The sequence below is a fragment of the Chamaea fasciata genome, unplaced genomic scaffold (assembly GCF_029207755.1).
Source record: "Chamaea fasciata isolate MVZ Bird 193981 ecotype frontalis unplaced genomic scaffold, bChaFas1.0.hap1 SCAF_5, whole genome shotgun sequence".
NCBI lineage: Eukaryota > Metazoa > Chordata > Aves > Passeriformes > Sylviidae > Chamaea > Chamaea fasciata.
In genome coordinates this window covers 6,556,975-6,575,687 of record NW_027094090.1, presented here as the reverse complement: position 1 = coordinate 6,575,687, position 18,713 = coordinate 6,556,975, and the positions used below count along the sequence as shown (strand labels likewise).

The 18,713-nt window shown below is 44.7% G+C and overlaps 1 protein-coding gene across 2 annotated transcripts; it reads right to left on the bottom strand.

Annotated features, from left to right (window-relative positions):
* Positions 1 to 1,577: 1,577 nt before the first annotated feature.
* MCM10 (minichromosome maintenance 10 replication initiation factor) lies at positions 1,578 to 17,940 on the bottom strand. 2 transcript variants are annotated; one of them, XM_066182730.1, is made up of 20 exons: positions 17,881 to 17,940; positions 16,772 to 16,822; positions 15,649 to 15,969; positions 14,749 to 14,850; positions 14,033 to 14,167; positions 13,660 to 13,834; positions 12,787 to 12,952; positions 12,118 to 12,285; positions 10,663 to 10,779; positions 10,163 to 10,362; positions 9,116 to 9,216; positions 8,005 to 8,106; positions 7,795 to 7,912; positions 7,212 to 7,440; positions 6,224 to 6,383; positions 5,437 to 5,555; positions 4,458 to 4,571; positions 3,566 to 3,711; positions 3,312 to 3,354; positions 1,578 to 2,929 (listed from the first exon to the last, which is right to left on the bottom strand). In XM_066182730.1, the coding sequence occupies exons 2-20, from the start codon at positions 16,776 to 16,778 to the stop codon at positions 2,846 to 2,848; spliced, it is 2,607 nt and encodes an 868-aa protein (XP_066038827.1). In that variant the 5' UTR covers positions 16,779 to 16,822; positions 17,881 to 17,940; the 3' UTR covers positions 1,578 to 2,845. The 2 variants fall into 2 exon arrangements, with proteins under 2 accessions (XP_066038827.1, XP_066038826.1); XM_066182729.1 differs by lacking the exon at positions 17,881 to 17,940 and adding an exon at positions 17,351 to 17,534.
* Positions 17,941 to 18,713: the final 773 nt, after the last annotated feature.

Below are 18,713 nucleotides of genomic sequence, written 5' to 3'. Positions count from 1 at the left end.
GTTACACCAAGCAGGGTTTTGTGCATTGGAGCTTGTAGCTTTTAATTTATTTAGTGTTGTCTGTACATTTGTTTGAGACTTTGAAGAGACAGTAAGTTAGTAGGTATTTTTATGGCCAAACAGATCCACTCATACCAGGAACAAGCAGGAAACACTGCATTCAAAGGTGTTGTTTTCTAGCTTTGTTGTTGCTGTTATTTTGTGGGGGTTTTTTAAATGCAGGTGGTTTGGAAGAAGTGAGCAAAGGCAGTGCAAGGAAAAAGAATCAATATCTTTTAAATGACCTCTAATGACCAGGATGAGAAATCTCTGCCTGAGCATCAGCTTCTGAGGAGCCAGGTTCAGGTGCTTTTGGCCCCCTGTGTAAGGAATTTGCCCCAAATGCTGCCTCACAAAAGTATTTTATGCTAATACAAAATAGGTGCAGCAAGGCAGAACAGCTGACGGACTTCGAAGAAAACCTGACCTACAAAATCAAACTTGTCGCTCCTAGTTTAGGTTATCAAAGATTATAATGAGCTGTGCATTACTTATTTTTTCTAGTCACTCTCTTGATATGTTTTTGGACTGATATTCTGTTACTGTAAGGTTACTATTAATATAGTTGGTACAATCATATTAATATAAAATTCCATGTCTGATTATGTGTTTAAGCTTTTTAACATCCTTTTTCTGCACAAAACCAACCAGTGAATCAGTTTCAGTATGAGCTTACATGGGAAGCTATTGGTACAGCTGATGGACAACATGGATTTTATTTTGTTTTTGAAATAAAGATTAAATTGTAGCAAAACCAGCTTTTAAAGGCTGCACTGGACTATTTCTGTGGTTCAGCAATTCTGTTGTGGCTGGTATGGCTGAATAACCAAAGTGAACCCTGAAAAGGCAGGTGCTGGGTCTGAGGCAAACATTGGGGTGCTGGAGCTGAGTCACCCAAAAATCCAGTAACTGCTGGTCCTGCAGGATGTTTGGGCCAAACCCACTTTGGAGACAGCTTTGGGCAAAGCACCTGCCATTATCTCCTCATCTCCTTGTTGTGAACCATCCTGACTGATCCCAGCTTCCCTGTTGCTAGAGCTGAGTATTCAGGAAGCAGGGTAGTAGTGCCATCTCTGGCACAAGAAAAGCATCTCAAAATAGTGAGGCACATAAATTCCAATACATCCATTCCCCCCACTCCTTGTTTACTGCTAGAGCTTAAGCAAAGCAACTGGTTTGGTGTCTTCACCCTGTTTTTGCAAACAAGCATTGCTTTCAATCCCACAGAGATACATGTGTTACATATCCCAGTCCTGGAGGCATTTATGAAAATAAACATTAACCCTCCTTTGACATTTTAATTTCTGCAGAAACTCCTTTCCTTGGGCCCAAGAGAGAGGAACTGGAAGTGTGAATCTTTCAACATGCTGGCTGAAGGCTGCTAGCAACGTGGAATTTCATGGTGGGGTTGTGGACTCCAGGTGAGAAACTCCTGTTAAGTTTCCTTTTGTGATTCAGCACTGAGCTTATGGGCAAACAAAGATGTTGAGGAAGCAACTCATCCTCTTCCTCAGAGAAATACTATGCAGACCCAGGGAGTGTTTTATTCTGTACTCTATTTATTCTGAATGAGGAATCCACAGGAGACGTTGCCAAGCAATGTCAGTTACTGATTTTGTCACGTAGCAGTGACACCCCACTCAGCAAATGGTACCAACAGGAGACTGAAATGAATTCTATAGACCAAGTTGCACCAATAAAAGCACCAGTAAGAGATGAGGGCTGCCGAATGCTGAGGTGAATCTGTCCAGTTGCTTCAAATGAAGTAACTTATTTCTCTTCCAGCCTCTGTGCAAGAAAACAAGAGGCATCGACAAGACCGCTGGGACACGAGATGTTTAGTGGCACTTTGATCGAATCACTAAGGTTAGAGGAGGTTTAGGCACTCAAAAAAAAATAAAATCCTGTGATCCAACTGGGCATGAGCTAGGGGCAGGAAAAAGCTCAGTCCAGGAAAACCTGGTTAAATAAATGCCCCAGGCATCCCTACACCGATGTGCTGTCAGAAAAATGCCTGTATGGAGACAGCGTTTCTCAAGAGCCACCTCCTGGAGGGAGATTTCATCCTGCTTGGTCTGAGACAGGAACAGTAGCTATTTAGGATACCAGAAAAAGGGTAAAAGCTTTTAAATATAATCATTCAGCTCTTTAAAACAATTCACAAAATGGTGCCAGATTCATTGAAATGTTTTTCAAAGTGGGAGCTACAGGGCTGTAGCCACAAGAGCACTGTAGTGTGGATGGTGCTGCGGGACAGGGAGTTCTGAGTTTCCAGCATATAAACACTGCTGGCTTGCAGGGCCAAAGCCATGGAAGGGCTTTATAACAGGTAAGCCAGGGAAAAACTCAGGACATCTATTCCTAAGGGTTCACAGTGAGTAATTTTGAAGCCAATGGAGAATGCTCCGTGCCTACAACCCTCTCACACTCCTTGTTGTCCAGGAGCTGAAGACAGGTTGACATGAACACATCAGAGTATTAATTTCATAAGTGCTTATGGAATCTACAGTCATTCCCATTCATGATGATTTGTCACCTAATAGTGAGGTCACTCTTGTGCTGTTAGCTGGAAAGAACAAGCATGAATGTGCATTTCACGTGCAGTCTTATGCAGGCAATTATAAAAAGATTGAAGTTCAATATCCATGCAGGGGCCTGGTGGACACTTGGCAGATGATCTTTTCATCAAAAACTGACTCCCCTACTGATTCATCATTAAAACCTGAATCCTCTTGGCAGTCCAGTATAAATGTGTGTTTCAGACACGAAAATCCATCCATAAGTTGTGAAAAGAATCAACTCCAGGTCACTTAAGACTATTGAGAAATTTTGGTTGTTCTTCTCCTCTTGGTAAAAGTGTTTCTCCACCAATCTTCGGACCTTTTTTCTCCTAGAAACATGAACCATGGAGAAAGGAAGTTAAACATGTGGTAGGTGTCTCCCAAACACTTCTCTGGCAGAAACTGTGGTAGGGCTAAATTACCTGACTGAACATTGACAGACCCTCTAGGGACCTTGACATTCTGAATTCTTACAACTTTGTTCAAAAGCCATTTCTCCATGGTTAAATAAAACAAAGCTTTGAGGACAGAAGGCAAAAAGTGGAAGTCCATATATAACACAGCCTGCAGGCCCCTGTGTGTACCTGACAAAATGCAGAGCTGCTTGGCTTTGCTGGGAGCTCGTAAGGCACAGAACCAAAGAAGGGGACAAAAGTACCACAGGAAGCAGCTGGAGTGCTGAGGTGCTCAGAACTGCTGGCGCACACTTACCTTTAGCATCCCATCTCGCTCCCACTTGAAGAGGCCACAGTTACTGAAAGATGAAGATGGCATGTGAGGACCACTGTGCTGTGTTTGCTACACAGTACGAGGGGATCCTAAAGTAGCCCCACACCCAGTCCATGCTCCTTGGCACAAGGGCCAACATTCCCCTTTTAGCACACAGTTATGTGACTCACAACAAGTTACTTGTGAAGGGACAGTACCTAAGTCCCAGTCACTATTTCATGAGGCTCATTTCTTACCTGCAGGGCTTTTTTGGAAGCCTGTCAAGGGAAATAGCTCTGCTTCCACAAGGACATTTGAAAAATTTCTTGATGGCATCATGCCAGAGGTAGTCGTGGTTATCCTGCACACACGTCTCCAGAGGCTTGAAATAGGTGTAATTACACTGTCAGGGAGGAGAGAGAGAGCATATGAGACCTGTTCTGAGGGCTGGCAACAGCTGAATGTTCAGAGGAAAGCATCCTTGTCCTCTCCCATCCTGAGGAGACCAGCAGTTGGATCATGGCCCTAGGCTTTGTCACTGCTCCTTTTAATGCTATCCTCCCATTGCCACCACCCTGTGGTCCTGCTCCCAGCATTTCATGGGGCACCAATGTCCCTCTGAGCAGTCCCAAAACAGGCAGGGAAGTCAGCAAGAGGGAAAGTTCAGCAGGGGCTGACACTTTGGAAGTGGCAGGTAATGCTTCTCTTCCTCTCAGTACATTTGGGACAGTCATAAAGCTCCACTCCTCTTCCTGATGGCAAAGTCCCTGGAAATGCTGATAGATGATTCCTGTCCAGTGTTAGTGTTTTCAAGGACTTTGGTTGTTTTTTTCATGAAATTTGGGGAACTGAGGGTCCTGGTACAAAGCACTTCATGGAGGAAACAGAGAAATTCAGGACAGCAATAGCCATGGAACCACTGGCATAAGCACTGAACCGAGATGTTGAGCCCAGCACAAAGCCTTGCCATGCCTCAGTCACTCCATGCACAGGCTGCTCTCAGCAACAGGCTTAAGGAACAAAACATCAAACCCTGCACTGGAGCACAGCCAACAGAGTGACAGCTGGGAGTCTGCAGGATAGTCTAGCACCATTTTGTAGAATCCATGTTCCACTCCCCTGCTAGTACCCTGGCTCCCCTTCACTCACCGTTTTACAGGTCACAACTCGGCATTTCACTGCTTTAATGTTCCTCATCTTCTCTTCCAGCTCTTCCTTTTTCACCAGTGGCTGAAAGTATTGCTCCTGCAGTTCAGCCTCTGCCTGTGAGGCACACAAAATGGGTTGTGAGGACACAAAGAGGGAAGAAGTCACTCCATAAATGGCCTTAAGGCAAATTATTACCGGGCCTGCTTGAAGCAGACTGCAGTCTGGGAGAAGAGAAACACATTATCTCTTTTGCTCCAAACGATCCATTATTGTACACATGCTGTAGTTCACCAGCACTGAAACGAGCCAGGTCTGCACAAGTGGGAAGGTTTAACAACAGCAGGAAGTACTGAAATAAGCACATACCCAGGACAGTGCAGAGAGAAGTCAGGTAGGCAGATGTAATTAATGGAATGGGTTCTTAGCCAAAATATTAGTCCCCAGAAGACCTTAAAACAACTATGACTTCATGCCAATAAATGTCCAAGAAAAGAGCCCTGTGCCATTGGAGGTGTTGTAACCCTGGGAAAGTGCTCAGCAGAGACCCCAGTGTGACAAACCCAACCTCTCAACTTTCAGGGCACCTGATGGCATTTCACAGCTGACATGAGCCACAGATGAAGGTGGCAGTTGGCTTTATGTGGCCAAGATGTCAAGTAATGAGGGACGAAATAGGCATGTGGCTCATTTGATTTTAAGGCAGGGGGATTTCTTTGATTATCCACCAATAGGAAACTTCACTGATTCTTCCAAACAACAAAAAAACTGATGTCAGCTGGCAACATAACCATAACCTGGCTATGGCAACAGTGCTGACTTGCAGGTACTGTACCCTGTGTGTCCAGAGACACCCAGCCCTGCTCCTCAGGACAATCTGGAGCCTATGAGATGTTTGGGTGCCTGCTTCTTGCTGACATCATGAAGAGTCCAGTCAGCTCCCAGTTCTAAGCCCTCAGTCACATCTGGATTGAGGCCATACCTCTTTTAGGACATCTGTGTGCTTGGACTTGGCCTTCAGGATTTTCTGGAACTCTTCTGACTCCAGATAGGCCAGCTGCTCACGCCGTTTCTTTTGGGCAGGTTCCAGTTCATCCATTTCTAGGGAGACAAAAAGGGTCAGTCCTACAAAACAAGGCTGTGATGGCTAAACTTGCTCTCTGCAGGTGATTTTGGAAATCTCAGGTCTCTCAAGCAGATGTTCAGGTCAAACAGCAGCCTTTCATAGCTTGGGAACATGAAAACAAGTTCAAATATGGCTTCAGAAAAAATAAAAGTATTTTTTTAAAATAGCATTGCATCTTCTCTATAACACTGTACTAGGAATTTTCACATTACTCCCAGGAGTGCAAGCAGTGTTCCCTCTCTGACTGATGAAGAAACTTTAAAGGGAATTAAACAATTCATCCAAGATCACACAGTAAATCACCAGCAGGCAAACTCAAGTTCCCACAAAAAATTCAGACACCTTCCCAGGTGAGACCAGTTCTTGGTTTCCCTTGGTGAAGTCAGCCTTGCACTGCAGATGTTCAAGTGCCAGAAGAAAGGGAACAGAGATGAGCACAGGGAGCTATCAGAGATTATATTTCACACTTTCTCCACAGGGTTAGAGATTTTTTTAGTCTTTCCAATAAACCCTTGAAGTTCCAAACAGACCTAAATTGGCATCTTTTTAGCACAGCAATTATGTCCTTAACCCAGAGCAACTACTGCTCTGTCAGTAGGACAGAAGCACATTTTTTTCTGTTCTAGAAGCTAACAGTACATACCATTGTCTGCTTCTGCACCTTGTGGCTGAGCAACGTTTTTCTCAACTCTTTCAACAATTTCCAGGACATCCTCAGCATCAGTCCGTTTCCTCTTGACGCTGTTTGGGTCTGTTTTAGGAAGAATCTGGCCTTTTGCCCGTAGTCGTTGTATTGCAGCCAGCTGGAAAACAGGACAGGGCAGGGAAGTGTTGGTGACCTGTCTGGCTACTTCCAGAAGTAGCAGAGGAAAGCTGTCAACTGCAAGAGAACACCCACTGGCCTGAGCATGGAGCTGGCTGGAGAGAGGCCCAACAAAATTGCCAGCTCTGACAGACACCCAGCCCCTCGTGACTTCCCAAACTATAAAGTCACTTCTCCACGGGTGTCACCAGGCCCGGTGTCTCTGCAGCTGAGCTTCACCTGCTTCACAAATCAGTAAGTTTTTCAGAGAAATCAAATCACTGAGATTTCCATATAAACCGATAATAATTTGGAATTAATAGGAAATTTCTTACAACTATTTCTTCTCATACTCCCAGAATGCTAAGACTTCCTCATTCTAAGTGGAAGAGAAAAGTTTCTTTGACAAACAAATGAACATATTTTTGCCAAAAAAAGACGCAGGCTGTTTTGGCTAGAAAACAAAATTTTCCAGACTCATGACACAACACAGCTGAACCCGTTGCTTACCTGCCTGTCAAACAGAAAACACCTGCAATAAACTGCACTAGCAGTGCCAAAGTTTAGCCCTCCAGGGATTTTCAGCACAAATCCCTTGCCTTAAGAGACTGACTGCAGGCAAGATGGCAGCGTGGACTTTGGCACTAACAGCTATCAGGAACCACAGGTATCCTGTGTGCTGGAATATAGGCCAGTGTGATCCCACAAATGATAAACTCCACTAACACCAGAACTGAGCTGGGCCATATCTGACCAAAGACTCCTCTTCTACCACAAACCAAATTTCCCTTAACCTCTCTAATACTTAAAAGATCCAAAGAGCTGGTACCTTTTTGGCTTCTGCCAAGCTGTCTAGCTTTGGCCTTGGAGGTGGGGACTTGTCAAAGAAGAGGATATCTTCTCCTTCTGAAAAGCCTGTACCTAGCCTGGGCCTTTGAGGAGTTGGCATTTTTGCAGCTTTGGGAAACTCTGCCCCCGGCACTGGGGAATGGAGGGAGGTCTGTCTGGAGGAGGATGGCAGAGCAGGAGTGCTGGCTTTACCTGTATTCTGGAGAAACCTTGTAAGACAAGAATAATTAATTCAATTAGGGACACAAGTCAGAGATAGAAAGGTTTAAGAAACAGATAGGAGAGGATGCAGACTATGATTTTTTACTATTTGGCCTTTAATTGCTAAAGGAAACAGAAATTTTGGCATTCAGAAGAAGAAAACAAGATTGGTAAAGGACTCACTGGGTCACTGAAATCAAGAGTGACTTGAAGAAGTCACCAGAAGGAGTGAATGACCAGTTGTTTTCAAAGCTAAAATCAGAGACAGGCATCACACAAAGCTGAGAAGTAAGAAGTGAAAACACAGCTATCCTTAGAGCTACAATAACAGAACTCTTCCTGTGAAAGCCAGTGTGTCTTACCGCCTCTGAATCTCTTCAGATCGCTTTTTTCTGGCCTCCAGCAATTTCTGTTTCTGTTGCTTGAGCAGTGCTGAAGCAGAGATAGACTGGAAATTTGCCCCTTGCTTCTTTTCAGCATCTGGAAAAAAGAATAAATCGAAATAAAAAGCCACTTTGCTCAGAAGGAGGTAGAGTGATTTTAGAGTCTTTCTTCAGGCAAAAGGACAATACCTGTTTTGGTCCAGTGTTTGCAGAGATTTCGTGCTCCAAAAGTTGGCTGTGCCAGCAGTTCCCTGAATTCTTCAGAACACTGCATGGGTCTCTTTGCTGCACCTGAGTGGAAGAGGCAGAAATACAATAGATTTGAAGTGAGGAAGGGAAGCAGACCTGGCTTTCCAGATGTAAAATAGTCTAGGTTGGAAGAAGCCTTTGAAGGTCACGACTTCTCAAAGCAAGACCAACCTTTACATTATATTTGGTTGCCCAAGGTCTTGTCATTTGTCACAGACATTTCTATCCCTTCATCAACTCAGTCACTCAGTTCCTCATCAGCCTTGGCTGGCTGTGTTACTCCCACCATTCCCATTTTTAGGATGCTTGACAGTCCTGAAGCCTCCACACTTTATCCCTGGAGAATTAAGAGCGGCTAAAAGCTGCTGTGGACATACACCATGTTGTCTGAAATGGAGGCAACTGATGGAACTGAAAGATGTAAATAAGACTCAGTGGCATCTAGAACACAGTTTGAATAATCTGTCACCTGCTCTCCAAGGAGCATAAAGAGTGTAATATTAAGTGCTTTATAGAAACAAAACAGAGGCAGAGAAGACTGGTGACATCTCAGGGGCTAAGAAAGGAACATGCTTTGACACAAAAGAAAAGCACTAGAAACAAGGTGGGTTCTCAGGAGGTCCCCTGCATTGCAGACCTGACTGATTAATACTTAGTATGCCTTCGAAGCTTTCAAGGTTGACAGAAGTAATTTATTTTAATCAAATAAAATAAATTCTCTGGTTCAAAGCTCTTAAAACTTCCAATTCCCATTAATCTGGCAAAGATCTTCTGTCACTGTCCAAAGACAGAACAGGAGAGTTAATTTGGGGGCACTGATGAAAAAAAAAGATGCACGGAGCCACACAGTTGCTTAGTTACATTTGCCTTGAAACTGTGATCTCAAGAGGGAAGTGGAATTTTGACCAATTGAGGAAGCTGCCTGCAAATGACCCCTTCTGCAGCAAAGTGACTGCCAGGTTCCTTCAGTGACTAGAAGGGCCTTGGACACATCTACACATCGAGCTGGAAACATCTAAAGAGTGAAGAGACCACTTGGGTAATTGGGTACCAATTTTCTGCCTGGTTTCCTGGACAATTGCATCAGATCCTCTCACGACCAGGTTGGAGAGAGTGGTTTGAATCTTCCTTTTCGGCACAGCAGATGCAGCACTAGAAAGAGGAAACAAATCCAGAACATCAGAATTTTCCCATGCTTAGAGCAAGGACAGAAGCCTGAATACTAGCCCAGTGCTAAAACAAAACTCCAGCCACCCCAAGGGCCATCTGTGTTTTTTGGAAGGATGTGGTTCTAAATCCAAATTCCAGCATAATGTTTAGGATCTCCCATTTCTCCTTTTGTTGAGGTATGTATTTCCTATGCATTACTAAAAAACTAAAACATAGATCTAAAGGAGGAAAACGAAACATAGATCAAAGCTTTGCTTTGCCCACAGGTCATTCCAGGGATGGAAAGAAGGTTGGAATTGCTCCATTACTGTGGAGTCACACCAGGTATCAGAGGGCAGTGCTAAGGGAATAAAAGCTGTGGCCAAGCACAGAGCTGGATCCGGCTGTGACTCATCTTTCCACAACTGTTTTCATGGGATTTGGATAAAGGATCAAATCCTTTATTTGGGTAAAGGATCTGGGTCAGTCTTGTTTCCTTATTAACCCAGAGTGACACTGTATTATTTCAGCCACGGAAGACATGAGGAAATACAGAAAACACTGACTCTGGGATTTAATGCAGTAAGCCATAAGAAAGTACAGTAACAATCTCGGAGACTCAAATGCTTGGGATCTCATGATCTCAAAGTCCATAAATCTACTGAAACACAAAGCTGCCTGGCTTTACACCACAGTATTAATGTAGAGGTAAAAACAACCCTTACCACATCTTAGTACCAACTCAAAATTTTCCTGTCAAACAGCAGCTCTGTTACCACATGGCTGGTTGGATTATACCAAATGTGGGGCTTTATTCCTATTTGGTGAATGTAATTAAGGCAAAGATGTTCTTTAAATGAACAGACTCCCTTAGATACAGCTTCAGGCTCCCTTGTACATATAAGGGAAATTCTGTTCAAAAGCAAGGGAAATAAATCCTTTGTCTTACACTGAGGCTGCATATGCTGCTGAAGAAACTCCTCCATAGTAAAACCCATCCTGACACAACCTCTCCTTCAAAGTGGGATTTTTCCGACCAACTTTTTTGGGAATGCGGCCACCGGAAAAGGTGGACTGCAGATCTGCCCTCTTCGAGCTCAGCTTCTTGTACTGGGATTGTACGTGATACTGGCAATATTCACAGTCATTCTGAAAAGAAGCAGGAGAGGCCTGTTACAGAACATCAGCAATTACAATTTCCTTCATTCCTCTCACCCACATGCATCCTTGTATGGCTAAAATGAAGTAACACCTCTATTGTGGTACTCCAGCATTTGATCAACTGAGCAAAAATATGCCCACACTCAAGCAATGAAAAACAAAGCTAAAAGTTTAGTTAGTTGGAAGTCAAGATCCAGAAACAAGTAAATAAGTTAGAGTATCAGTACAAAATCAGCAGCCAGATTTTCACCGACAGCTTAGGAATGCCCTGACTACTGAGATACAGACCAAGTTCACAATCTGTGCACAAGGATCACCATTCTTCTTTCTGGCTTTGCAGGTGCCCATATCCAGAGCTTCTCCCATGAGGAGGATCTTCTGGGGATGATCAATGGACAAACACACCTAGACAGAAATCAGAACATCCTCTTTCTAGATGTCACTGTTTTGTCTCTGATCTGGATCAGTACTCTGGTAGTAACAACCTAGTCTTAAAATGCAGGCCTAGCTTAAGAAAGCTGTATGTCCTATTCAAATTGAGAAACGGCTCAGTCAAAAAGAAAAAAGTGAATTTACTTCTCTCACAAACAGATGAAAGACATTTTAGTTCTATGCTCAGAGCCTCAGGAAACCAAAAAACATGTAAGACAGTTCAAATTGTGCTGTAAATGATCCTGTACAGCTGCTTGGCTCTGATACCATCATGACCCCCACATCCAGCAGGGCATGGGAGGAAGAGCTGTACCAGGGCTCTCTGTCCTTCTCCAAATGTCTTGGTCCACTCAAAACTCAGTCCTGTGCAAGAAGAGTGCTTCACACAACCAAATGCACCAGGGACTGTGACTGTAGCCAAGGGATAATTTCAGAAGTCAGTTTTAATGTAGCAATAAATGTGAACATTTTAGCAACAAAGAGCTATTCTTGACAGCTAAATGCAGACCTCCTATTAAATCTAGTGTGTCTTCCTGCTCACCAACGGGACTATCTACTGCCTATTCATGCTAATTTAAGCAATTATATAGCTTAAAAACAATTAATGAGATCCTTAATTTTTCTATTTGGAGAATTTAAAATGCAGAACACTACATGATCAGCTACTAGACTGAAATTCCCCTTGATAGAAGTAACTGGAAACAGGTTCCATTCCAGTGCAATTAAAAATATATTAATTTATTAGCAAAATGAAGCCATCTTAAATGTTCTGCATGTTCTGCATTTAAAAATAATCAATTAAACAGATGAACTACTATGTATCAAGCAACATATATTTACATAACACGTTTGTTCAATAAATCAAATATTGCTGCTTCTCTGTCGTGATTTTTGAACCAGAAACATTTTGTAATCATATCTCATGCTCGAATTAGAAGAGAGAAATGTGCTTATCCACTTATTTCAGCTTTGAGAGACCTCTAGGCTGAAATAGGTGGTGCACTGAAGTAGTTGAATAAACTGAAATGAAAATACATTCCCTATATTTGTGGAAGAGCCAACTGCTACTGAGAGCAGATTAAAAACAGGAATAAACTTTGGGTTTAAATGCTTCATAGGACTTCTTGAATTTCAGTCTTCCAGGCGGCAAGGAGCAGATATGCACCATGCAACTACCTGAATGCAATTCAAACTGTTGGGCAGACTGCTGCAATTTCAATCTGAAGATGTGCTACAAAGCTAAATCTCAGCCAAATATGAAAAGGTTCAGCTAAAAGTTTTTATCTACAGCTGAATGAAAAATCCTCTCACCTCGTCTGAGCCTTCTTTAGGTTTCATAGGGTTGGCATTGAGCAGGCCAATGACTGTGCCTTGGTCAGTCTTCCAGTGCTCCTTGTGGACTTCCCCAAAGAGGAAGAGCGAGACGCACGCACTGAGGTCCCGCAGGTCATTCAGCCGCCAGATGCTGAAGGTCCTGCCCTGGAACAGACAATCCCTTTCCTCTCAGCTTTGCAGCAGACACACTGATTGCATCCCCTCTGCCTGTTTCTTTTAAAGAACTATCCTGACTTACCCCCTTACAAGGTTTTAATGATTTAGAAAAGCACAATTTGTAATCTCAGTAAAGTTTAGATACAGTATCTCCAGTCATCCATGTTTCCAGTTCTGGGGTTCTTAAAGGCCAAAACAGCAAATAATTCTGCTACCACCAACCTTTCTGGTATCAAAGCTGGGCAGCACACTTGTTTGTTGAATAAAGAGGTTTTTACCCTGCTGAACACACAAAACTATTTCATCAATTACTTTCTATAGGACACATACAATGCTGGATGAAACCAGACAAGCCAAGATCTTTAATAAAGAAGTTTTCCATTAACTATATGAAGTTGGCTGATTAAGTTGAAGATCTAAAAAAGTTTCTCAGGAAAGACCACCAGCGTTTCACCTGAACTGAGCAAGGGATAAAATGAAGTTACTTACATTATTTGCACTCTGAGGAGTGACCTTCTTCACTATAACTCCAAATGTTACCCAGTCTATTTCCTCCAGATTTTCAGTAGCAAGTTTGTTCTTCAGCTGAGACAGTCGGATGAGCTTCCTGTTTGCCATTTTCCTGTCCATTTCGGCTGAAGACACCCGGGGTTTTCTAGATCCAGGGGAAGCAGGTAAAAGACAAACATATCCATTGGCACAAATGGACAATTAAAATCAATCAGCACTTTCCTGGGGAGACTGCATCTTGCTACAAAACGCCTCTGTGCCTTACTTCACCCTGAGGTCGCTTGAAATAAAACCCTCCCAATATCAGAAAGCTACTGATGACACTGGTTTTTTGTCCAAATAGCTGCATTGCAACTCAGCCCCACGCCTGCATTAACTCTGCTCATTTCAGACTAACCAGGAATGGCTGACTGAGCTCAGAATACAGCTCGGGTTCTGGTGAGGACACTGTGAGGATTCAGAGTCCTCTTGTGGCCACACTGAGTATAGGGATGGTGAGTGGCTCCTGAGGCTTCTGTGTGCAGCAAAAACTGGCTCAACTGGAGCTCGGCTGGGCTTTGCACATGCCCACTGCTTCCCTGCTCTACCCCTGAGGATATCCCAGGGAAGGCAGAGCTCATGAAATTTGAGCTTTTATTACAAAAGAGCAGAGCTGAAAACAGAAACATGGTACTAAGCCTAAAGTCAATGTTACATGATTACTGATCAACCAGCCAGTGCTGTGGTTTTGTGTCACATCTCTTGATGACAAGTAACTAATCTGACAAGGTTAAACCAGGTATATACATTGTGTTTTCTTTGCCTTTACTGGAAGGGTTGTCCCCAGACAGGGCTCAGAGCTGGGCTGCTGACCTTAATCTCAGTCCTGAGAAGGTTTCCACAGACACTGGCTGTGTGGTTGCACTGGAGCATGCAGGCACATGAGAAGTCTTCTCTCTGGTCACCTTACTGGGCGTGTTTCCTACGGCAGACTTGAGGGGCTGGAACGCCAGGCTGAGTACTTGCCGTGGAGGAGGAATCTTGTTCTCTTTCGCAGAAGAAAAAAGGCATAGGTCCCATTACAAAGAATACAATAATTAAATGTAATAAGCTCGCTGCCACCAGACCACTCCTGGCACATTGAGTAGTATAACACTGCCCTGGGTGTGTCCACACCACTGAAGGGAACTATAAGCTTTTGACAGAAGCTCAGTGTGTTTAGTAAAAGGTAGACTGAGAATGGTACCTGCTGAGGATGTGTTTGATTTCTGCATTCCTCGCTTGGCTGGTGGTATAGGATTGCCCAGCTGGGCTGAGAAGCATGGCGACTCTTGCAGCTTCTGAACTTTCCTTTCCTTTAAGGGTGGACAGGGAGATTTACCTGGCCAAGGGAACAAAAAAACTGATACCTCAGGATCTGGACTCAGACTCTAAGCACTGCTCCAAACTGTGTAATTCCTGAATAACAAGTCCAAGCTACATGGAAAGTCCCACATGGAAACATTTCAGCCAAGTTGTCAGCTGAAATGCAACAGCTGAAAAAGCCCCAAAGACGCTTCCCCATGACAGTTTAAGACTTTGTATGTCATTGCAACCTCAAAGCTTTGGGAAGTAGAAACATCCCCTGTTTTGCAATCTTTCCATGAGGTTTCATTACTACATCCAACACACTATAGCAACAAACACAGCTGTATACACTGGGTGTACCATCATCTGCCAGGAAGAAGGGACACCTCCAGAAGAGTCTGGAGCACTTATGAAAGCTGTCCAATGTAGAATTAATCCATGATGCAGAGATCAAAACTGATCTAATCTGTAGCTGTAAGAAACAACCTGTGTGGGAATACACCAGACCACCATTCCTCCTTGCTACTTAGTGCCCACTTCAGGATTATTTAAGTCCTGCCTATAAAGTCACACTGGTAAGCCAATAAATCAAATTCATTTAATTAGTTTCATTACCAGAGGTTTTTTCAGGGCCTGAACTGGACTGCTGCCCAAGAGCAGTCTTCTGCAACTGCTCCTGTAATGTCTTCATCTGTTCTTGTAATTTTCTCAGCTCAGCTAGGAAAGAAAGGAGAAGAAAAAGGATAATAATGAAGACAGCAGGAAGCCATTGGAAACAGGGACTTATGAGATCCCTGGAAGTCTGGCAGTTTTACTGCATCATGAAAACTTAGAAAATGAAGACTTGAGTCATGATGCAGATTTACTTGATTCTACACAGCTCATAGTGAAGGCAAACTTTTCCATACAGCCTGGAGCTGGGTCCTCTCATAAAAATACTTTACTTAATTGTGGTATGTTCCTTCCCACGTTGAATAAAACTTTCCTATTCACCATAAGACAATTTAAATGGCTGATGATTGCACTCCTTAGCATAAAGAAGTACTTCCTCATATAATCAAATACACAGCCTGGACACAGGAAAGTTCTGGCCAGCTCTGCTTCCACAATGACTTCCACACGGGTAGGGCAGAACCTCCTGTCAATAAGCCCTGAGGGGGAAGGGACTGGTGTGCTGGTGAAAGGTGCCAGGATGATATCTGATGCCCTGAAGACTGAGGCAACATTGCTCTTCATCAGACAAGGTAAGGTACACAGGCAACCTTCCCTATGCTACTCAGCACAGCTCTGTTACTCTCCCTGGCTTACTTAAGTCCTCTGTATTTCTTTTGGGAAAACAAGTTTAGTGAGTTTGGCCACTGGACACTGAAAACTGAACTTAGAAATTTTCACAAGGTCTTTCAGTATTTCTTCTCCAGCCATCATCAAGAAGAGGCAGGCCATACCTCCTGCCCATTAGCACTCTAGAGACAGAATATATCAAACAAAACAGATCAAAGATGCTGTTGCAGAAACCTTGCAGCTCTTCATTGGTTTTCTCCTTCGCCTGACTTGGAGCTGAAGGGGAGACAGCTTTCTCTGTCTCCTCCTCTTGCAGCAGGTCATCTACATCTCCAAACAGTGTAGCCAAGTTCTCCTTCTGCTCATCAATTGTGGTGTCCTCAGCATCAACCTCCTCAGTGTAGGATGCATCATCTTCTGCATCAAAGAGCTCATCGTATTCATCTGGTTCCCCACCCTCATCCTCTGGAGCATCTTCCTCCTCAGGAGAATTCCTCTCCTCAGTTGCTTCATTTTCTTCCAGGAGGGAAGCCAACAAATCCAAGTCATCATCAGCTAAGGAAAAAATTAGAGTCAGAGTTATTTCTGGCCAGTTAAAGAAAAGCTGCTAAAGAATAAAAAATCCAAGACACCTTGATTTACAAGCTAATGACAACTGAAACTAGAACAGAGAAGCAAGTGGCATTTTTTTAAAAAAGTACACTTCAGGTTTAGCTAAAGGCATGTAGTGCAGCTTCTGGCTGTGAGGCCAGATGGAAATGTAGTTGCAGATGCCCTCAGCTTGTGGCATAGGCTGGCAAGTCAGCAGAAAACTTGCCAGCTACTCAGCACTGGTTTTTCCTCATGCAATTCCTTGAACAGCAGCTGCTGTTACACAGAAAAACCTGGAACCTGTAAACGTGTAGCCAACAGAGACACACACCCATGTAGCTTTTGTCAATGGAAGGGGAAGAAGAAGATGCAAGGCAGACAACAGAGCATATCCTCAGATATAGTTTGTTCATGGAAAAACAGGGAGAACAAAGAAATAGAGACAAAGGGACAAAAATAGAGAAGAGAGAAGTACAGAGAGACAAATGGGACAGACAGAGCAGAAATTAAAATCTGAGCAAACCAAGAAACTGATTTAGCCTTTGCTGCTGAGGAAAACACCAAATCAGGGAAGGCAGAGAGCAACCTCACAGGGGAATGACAAGAAGAAAAGCAAGAGGCAAGCTCAAAGGGCTCAGCAAATAAACTCAGTGGAATGTAAATTCCTTTGCTAAAAGCCTTACCAGGTTTTCTGAACACTTGAATTCATTAACTAACAAGCTAATAAGAAGACAGATTTCCCACTGAAAGGAATTTTCTCCCTTACCGTCCATAGTTTCACCAAGATTTCTTTAAGAGTCCCTCAAGGCAAAATATTCTGTTATGGGGAGAACAAAGGTGATACTGTTAAAGTACATATACCTTGTCTAGAAATATATATTGTGTTCAGGCTCCTTATTGAACAAATTGCAATCCACCAGCTTGGTTTTGTTTACAGCCGCAGATGAGGACTCCACTAAATTTAAAACCCTCACATACATTTTCTGCCTCAAAAGTCTGACCCATGCTAAACTCATTGTTTAGCAATGAGTAAAGACATTGCTTTTATTAAAAAAGCCCATTACAGACACAGAATTTAAGAAATGCCAACCACGTTCTCATAGTAATAACCATTTCCACCTCACCTGATTACACTGAGTACACCATAATTACCACTAGCATCTAACCAGTTATTGAAGTCTTAACAGCTGCTATTCTCAAAAGTGTACATTCTGCATTTCTCATCGCTTCTCCATTTCATGGAGAAGTGTCCGTGAAAAACAATCAGCACGGACAGACATGAATGGGCCAGGGAAGCTTGGGTAAGAAAGATCAGATATCCACTGAGACCAAATGAGTCACAAACCTAAACTCCAACTGTGCTTACAGATCTTCCTGCTGGAGAATCATTTGTTTCGCCCATAAACTCCGCATTTGATAGTTTTCTCATGGTCCAGAATATTTATTTTCAGCAACACTGCACAACTCGCAGGAACAGGGAAGGCCAGCGACCATCGCGGACCCCGCGCTTTTTCCCTCACGCTTCCCGTCTCCACTCGGCCGCTTCCCCCACCCAGAAGAACCCCGACCTCCTCCGAGGTTCCCTCCCCCGCGGCTCCCCGACCCTCGGGCCAGGCTCCATGCCCCGGGATCCCTCCTTGTGCCCCGCTCCCCTCATACACCCCGCTCCCCACTTTCCTCACCCACCCCGCTCCCCTAACACAGCCCGCTCGCCCCACACATGCCACTCCCCGCTCCCCTCACACATCCCGCTCCCCTCACGCTCCTCGCTCCTCTCAGGCTCCCCGCTCCCCTCACGCTCCCCGCTCCCCTCAGGCTCCCCGCTCCCCTCACGCTCCCCGCTCCCCTCACGCTCCCCGCACACACGCCACTCACCGCTGCCCTCACACCCCCCGCTCGCCGCCGCGCGCGCTGCCACTACCCGCCAGAATTCGGACCGGCCCCGCCCCTTCCCGCGCATGCGCGCAGACGCCATATTCAGTGCTGGCAGCCGCGGCGCTGCCCGGCGCCATCTTGGCTGTGGGCGGGCGGAGGGGAAGGTGCGGGTGCCCGCTGTGGGGCGGCCGTGGCGGCCTGGGGATCACAGAATAGATGGGATTGGAAATGTCCTATCGAGTCTAACCCATAACAGATCACCACTAGGTCATGGCACTGACTGCTACGTCCGGACTTCCCTTAAACATCTGCAGGGACGGTCACTCCACCACCTCCCTGGGCAGCCCGTTCCAATGTCGAATCACCCTTTATGTGAAGAAATTCCTTCCACTGTCCAATCTAAACCTCCCCTGGTGCAGCTTGAGGCCATGTCCTCTCCTCCTTTTGCTGGTTGCCTGGGAGAGGACACCCACCTGGCTACATCCTCCTGTCAGGGAGTTGTAGAGAGTGAAAAGGTCCCCCCTGAACCACCTTTTCTCCAGGCTGAGCCCCCCAGTTCCCTCAGCTGCTCCTCACAGGACTTGTGCTCCAGCCCCTTCCCCAGCTCCATCGCCCTTCTCTGGACACGCTCCAGCATCTCAATGCCCTTCCTGAGCTGAGGGGCCAGAACCGGAGACAGGATTCAAGTTGTGGCCACACCAGTGCCCACAACAGAGGGAAGAATTACACCCCTGGCCCTGCTGGGCACTTTATTCCTGATACAGGCTCTGGGTAAGGCCATTCAGCTGCAGGGTTGCCCGTGTCTGGGCAGAGTGGCCTCAGGGATCCGTCAC

Excerpts from the sequence above, each read along its gene's own strand:
- MCM10 (XM_066182730.1), bottom strand. Across the intron at positions 10,780-12,117 it reads CTAAAGAAGGCTCAGACGAG|GTGTGTTTGTCCATTGATCA; the intron begins GTGAGAGGATTT and ends ATTTCTGTCTAG. Across the intron at positions 9,217-10,162 it reads GCAGCATATGCAGCCTCAGT|TGCTGCATCTGCTGTGCCGA; the intron begins GTAAGACAAAGG and ends TCCTCTTTCTAG.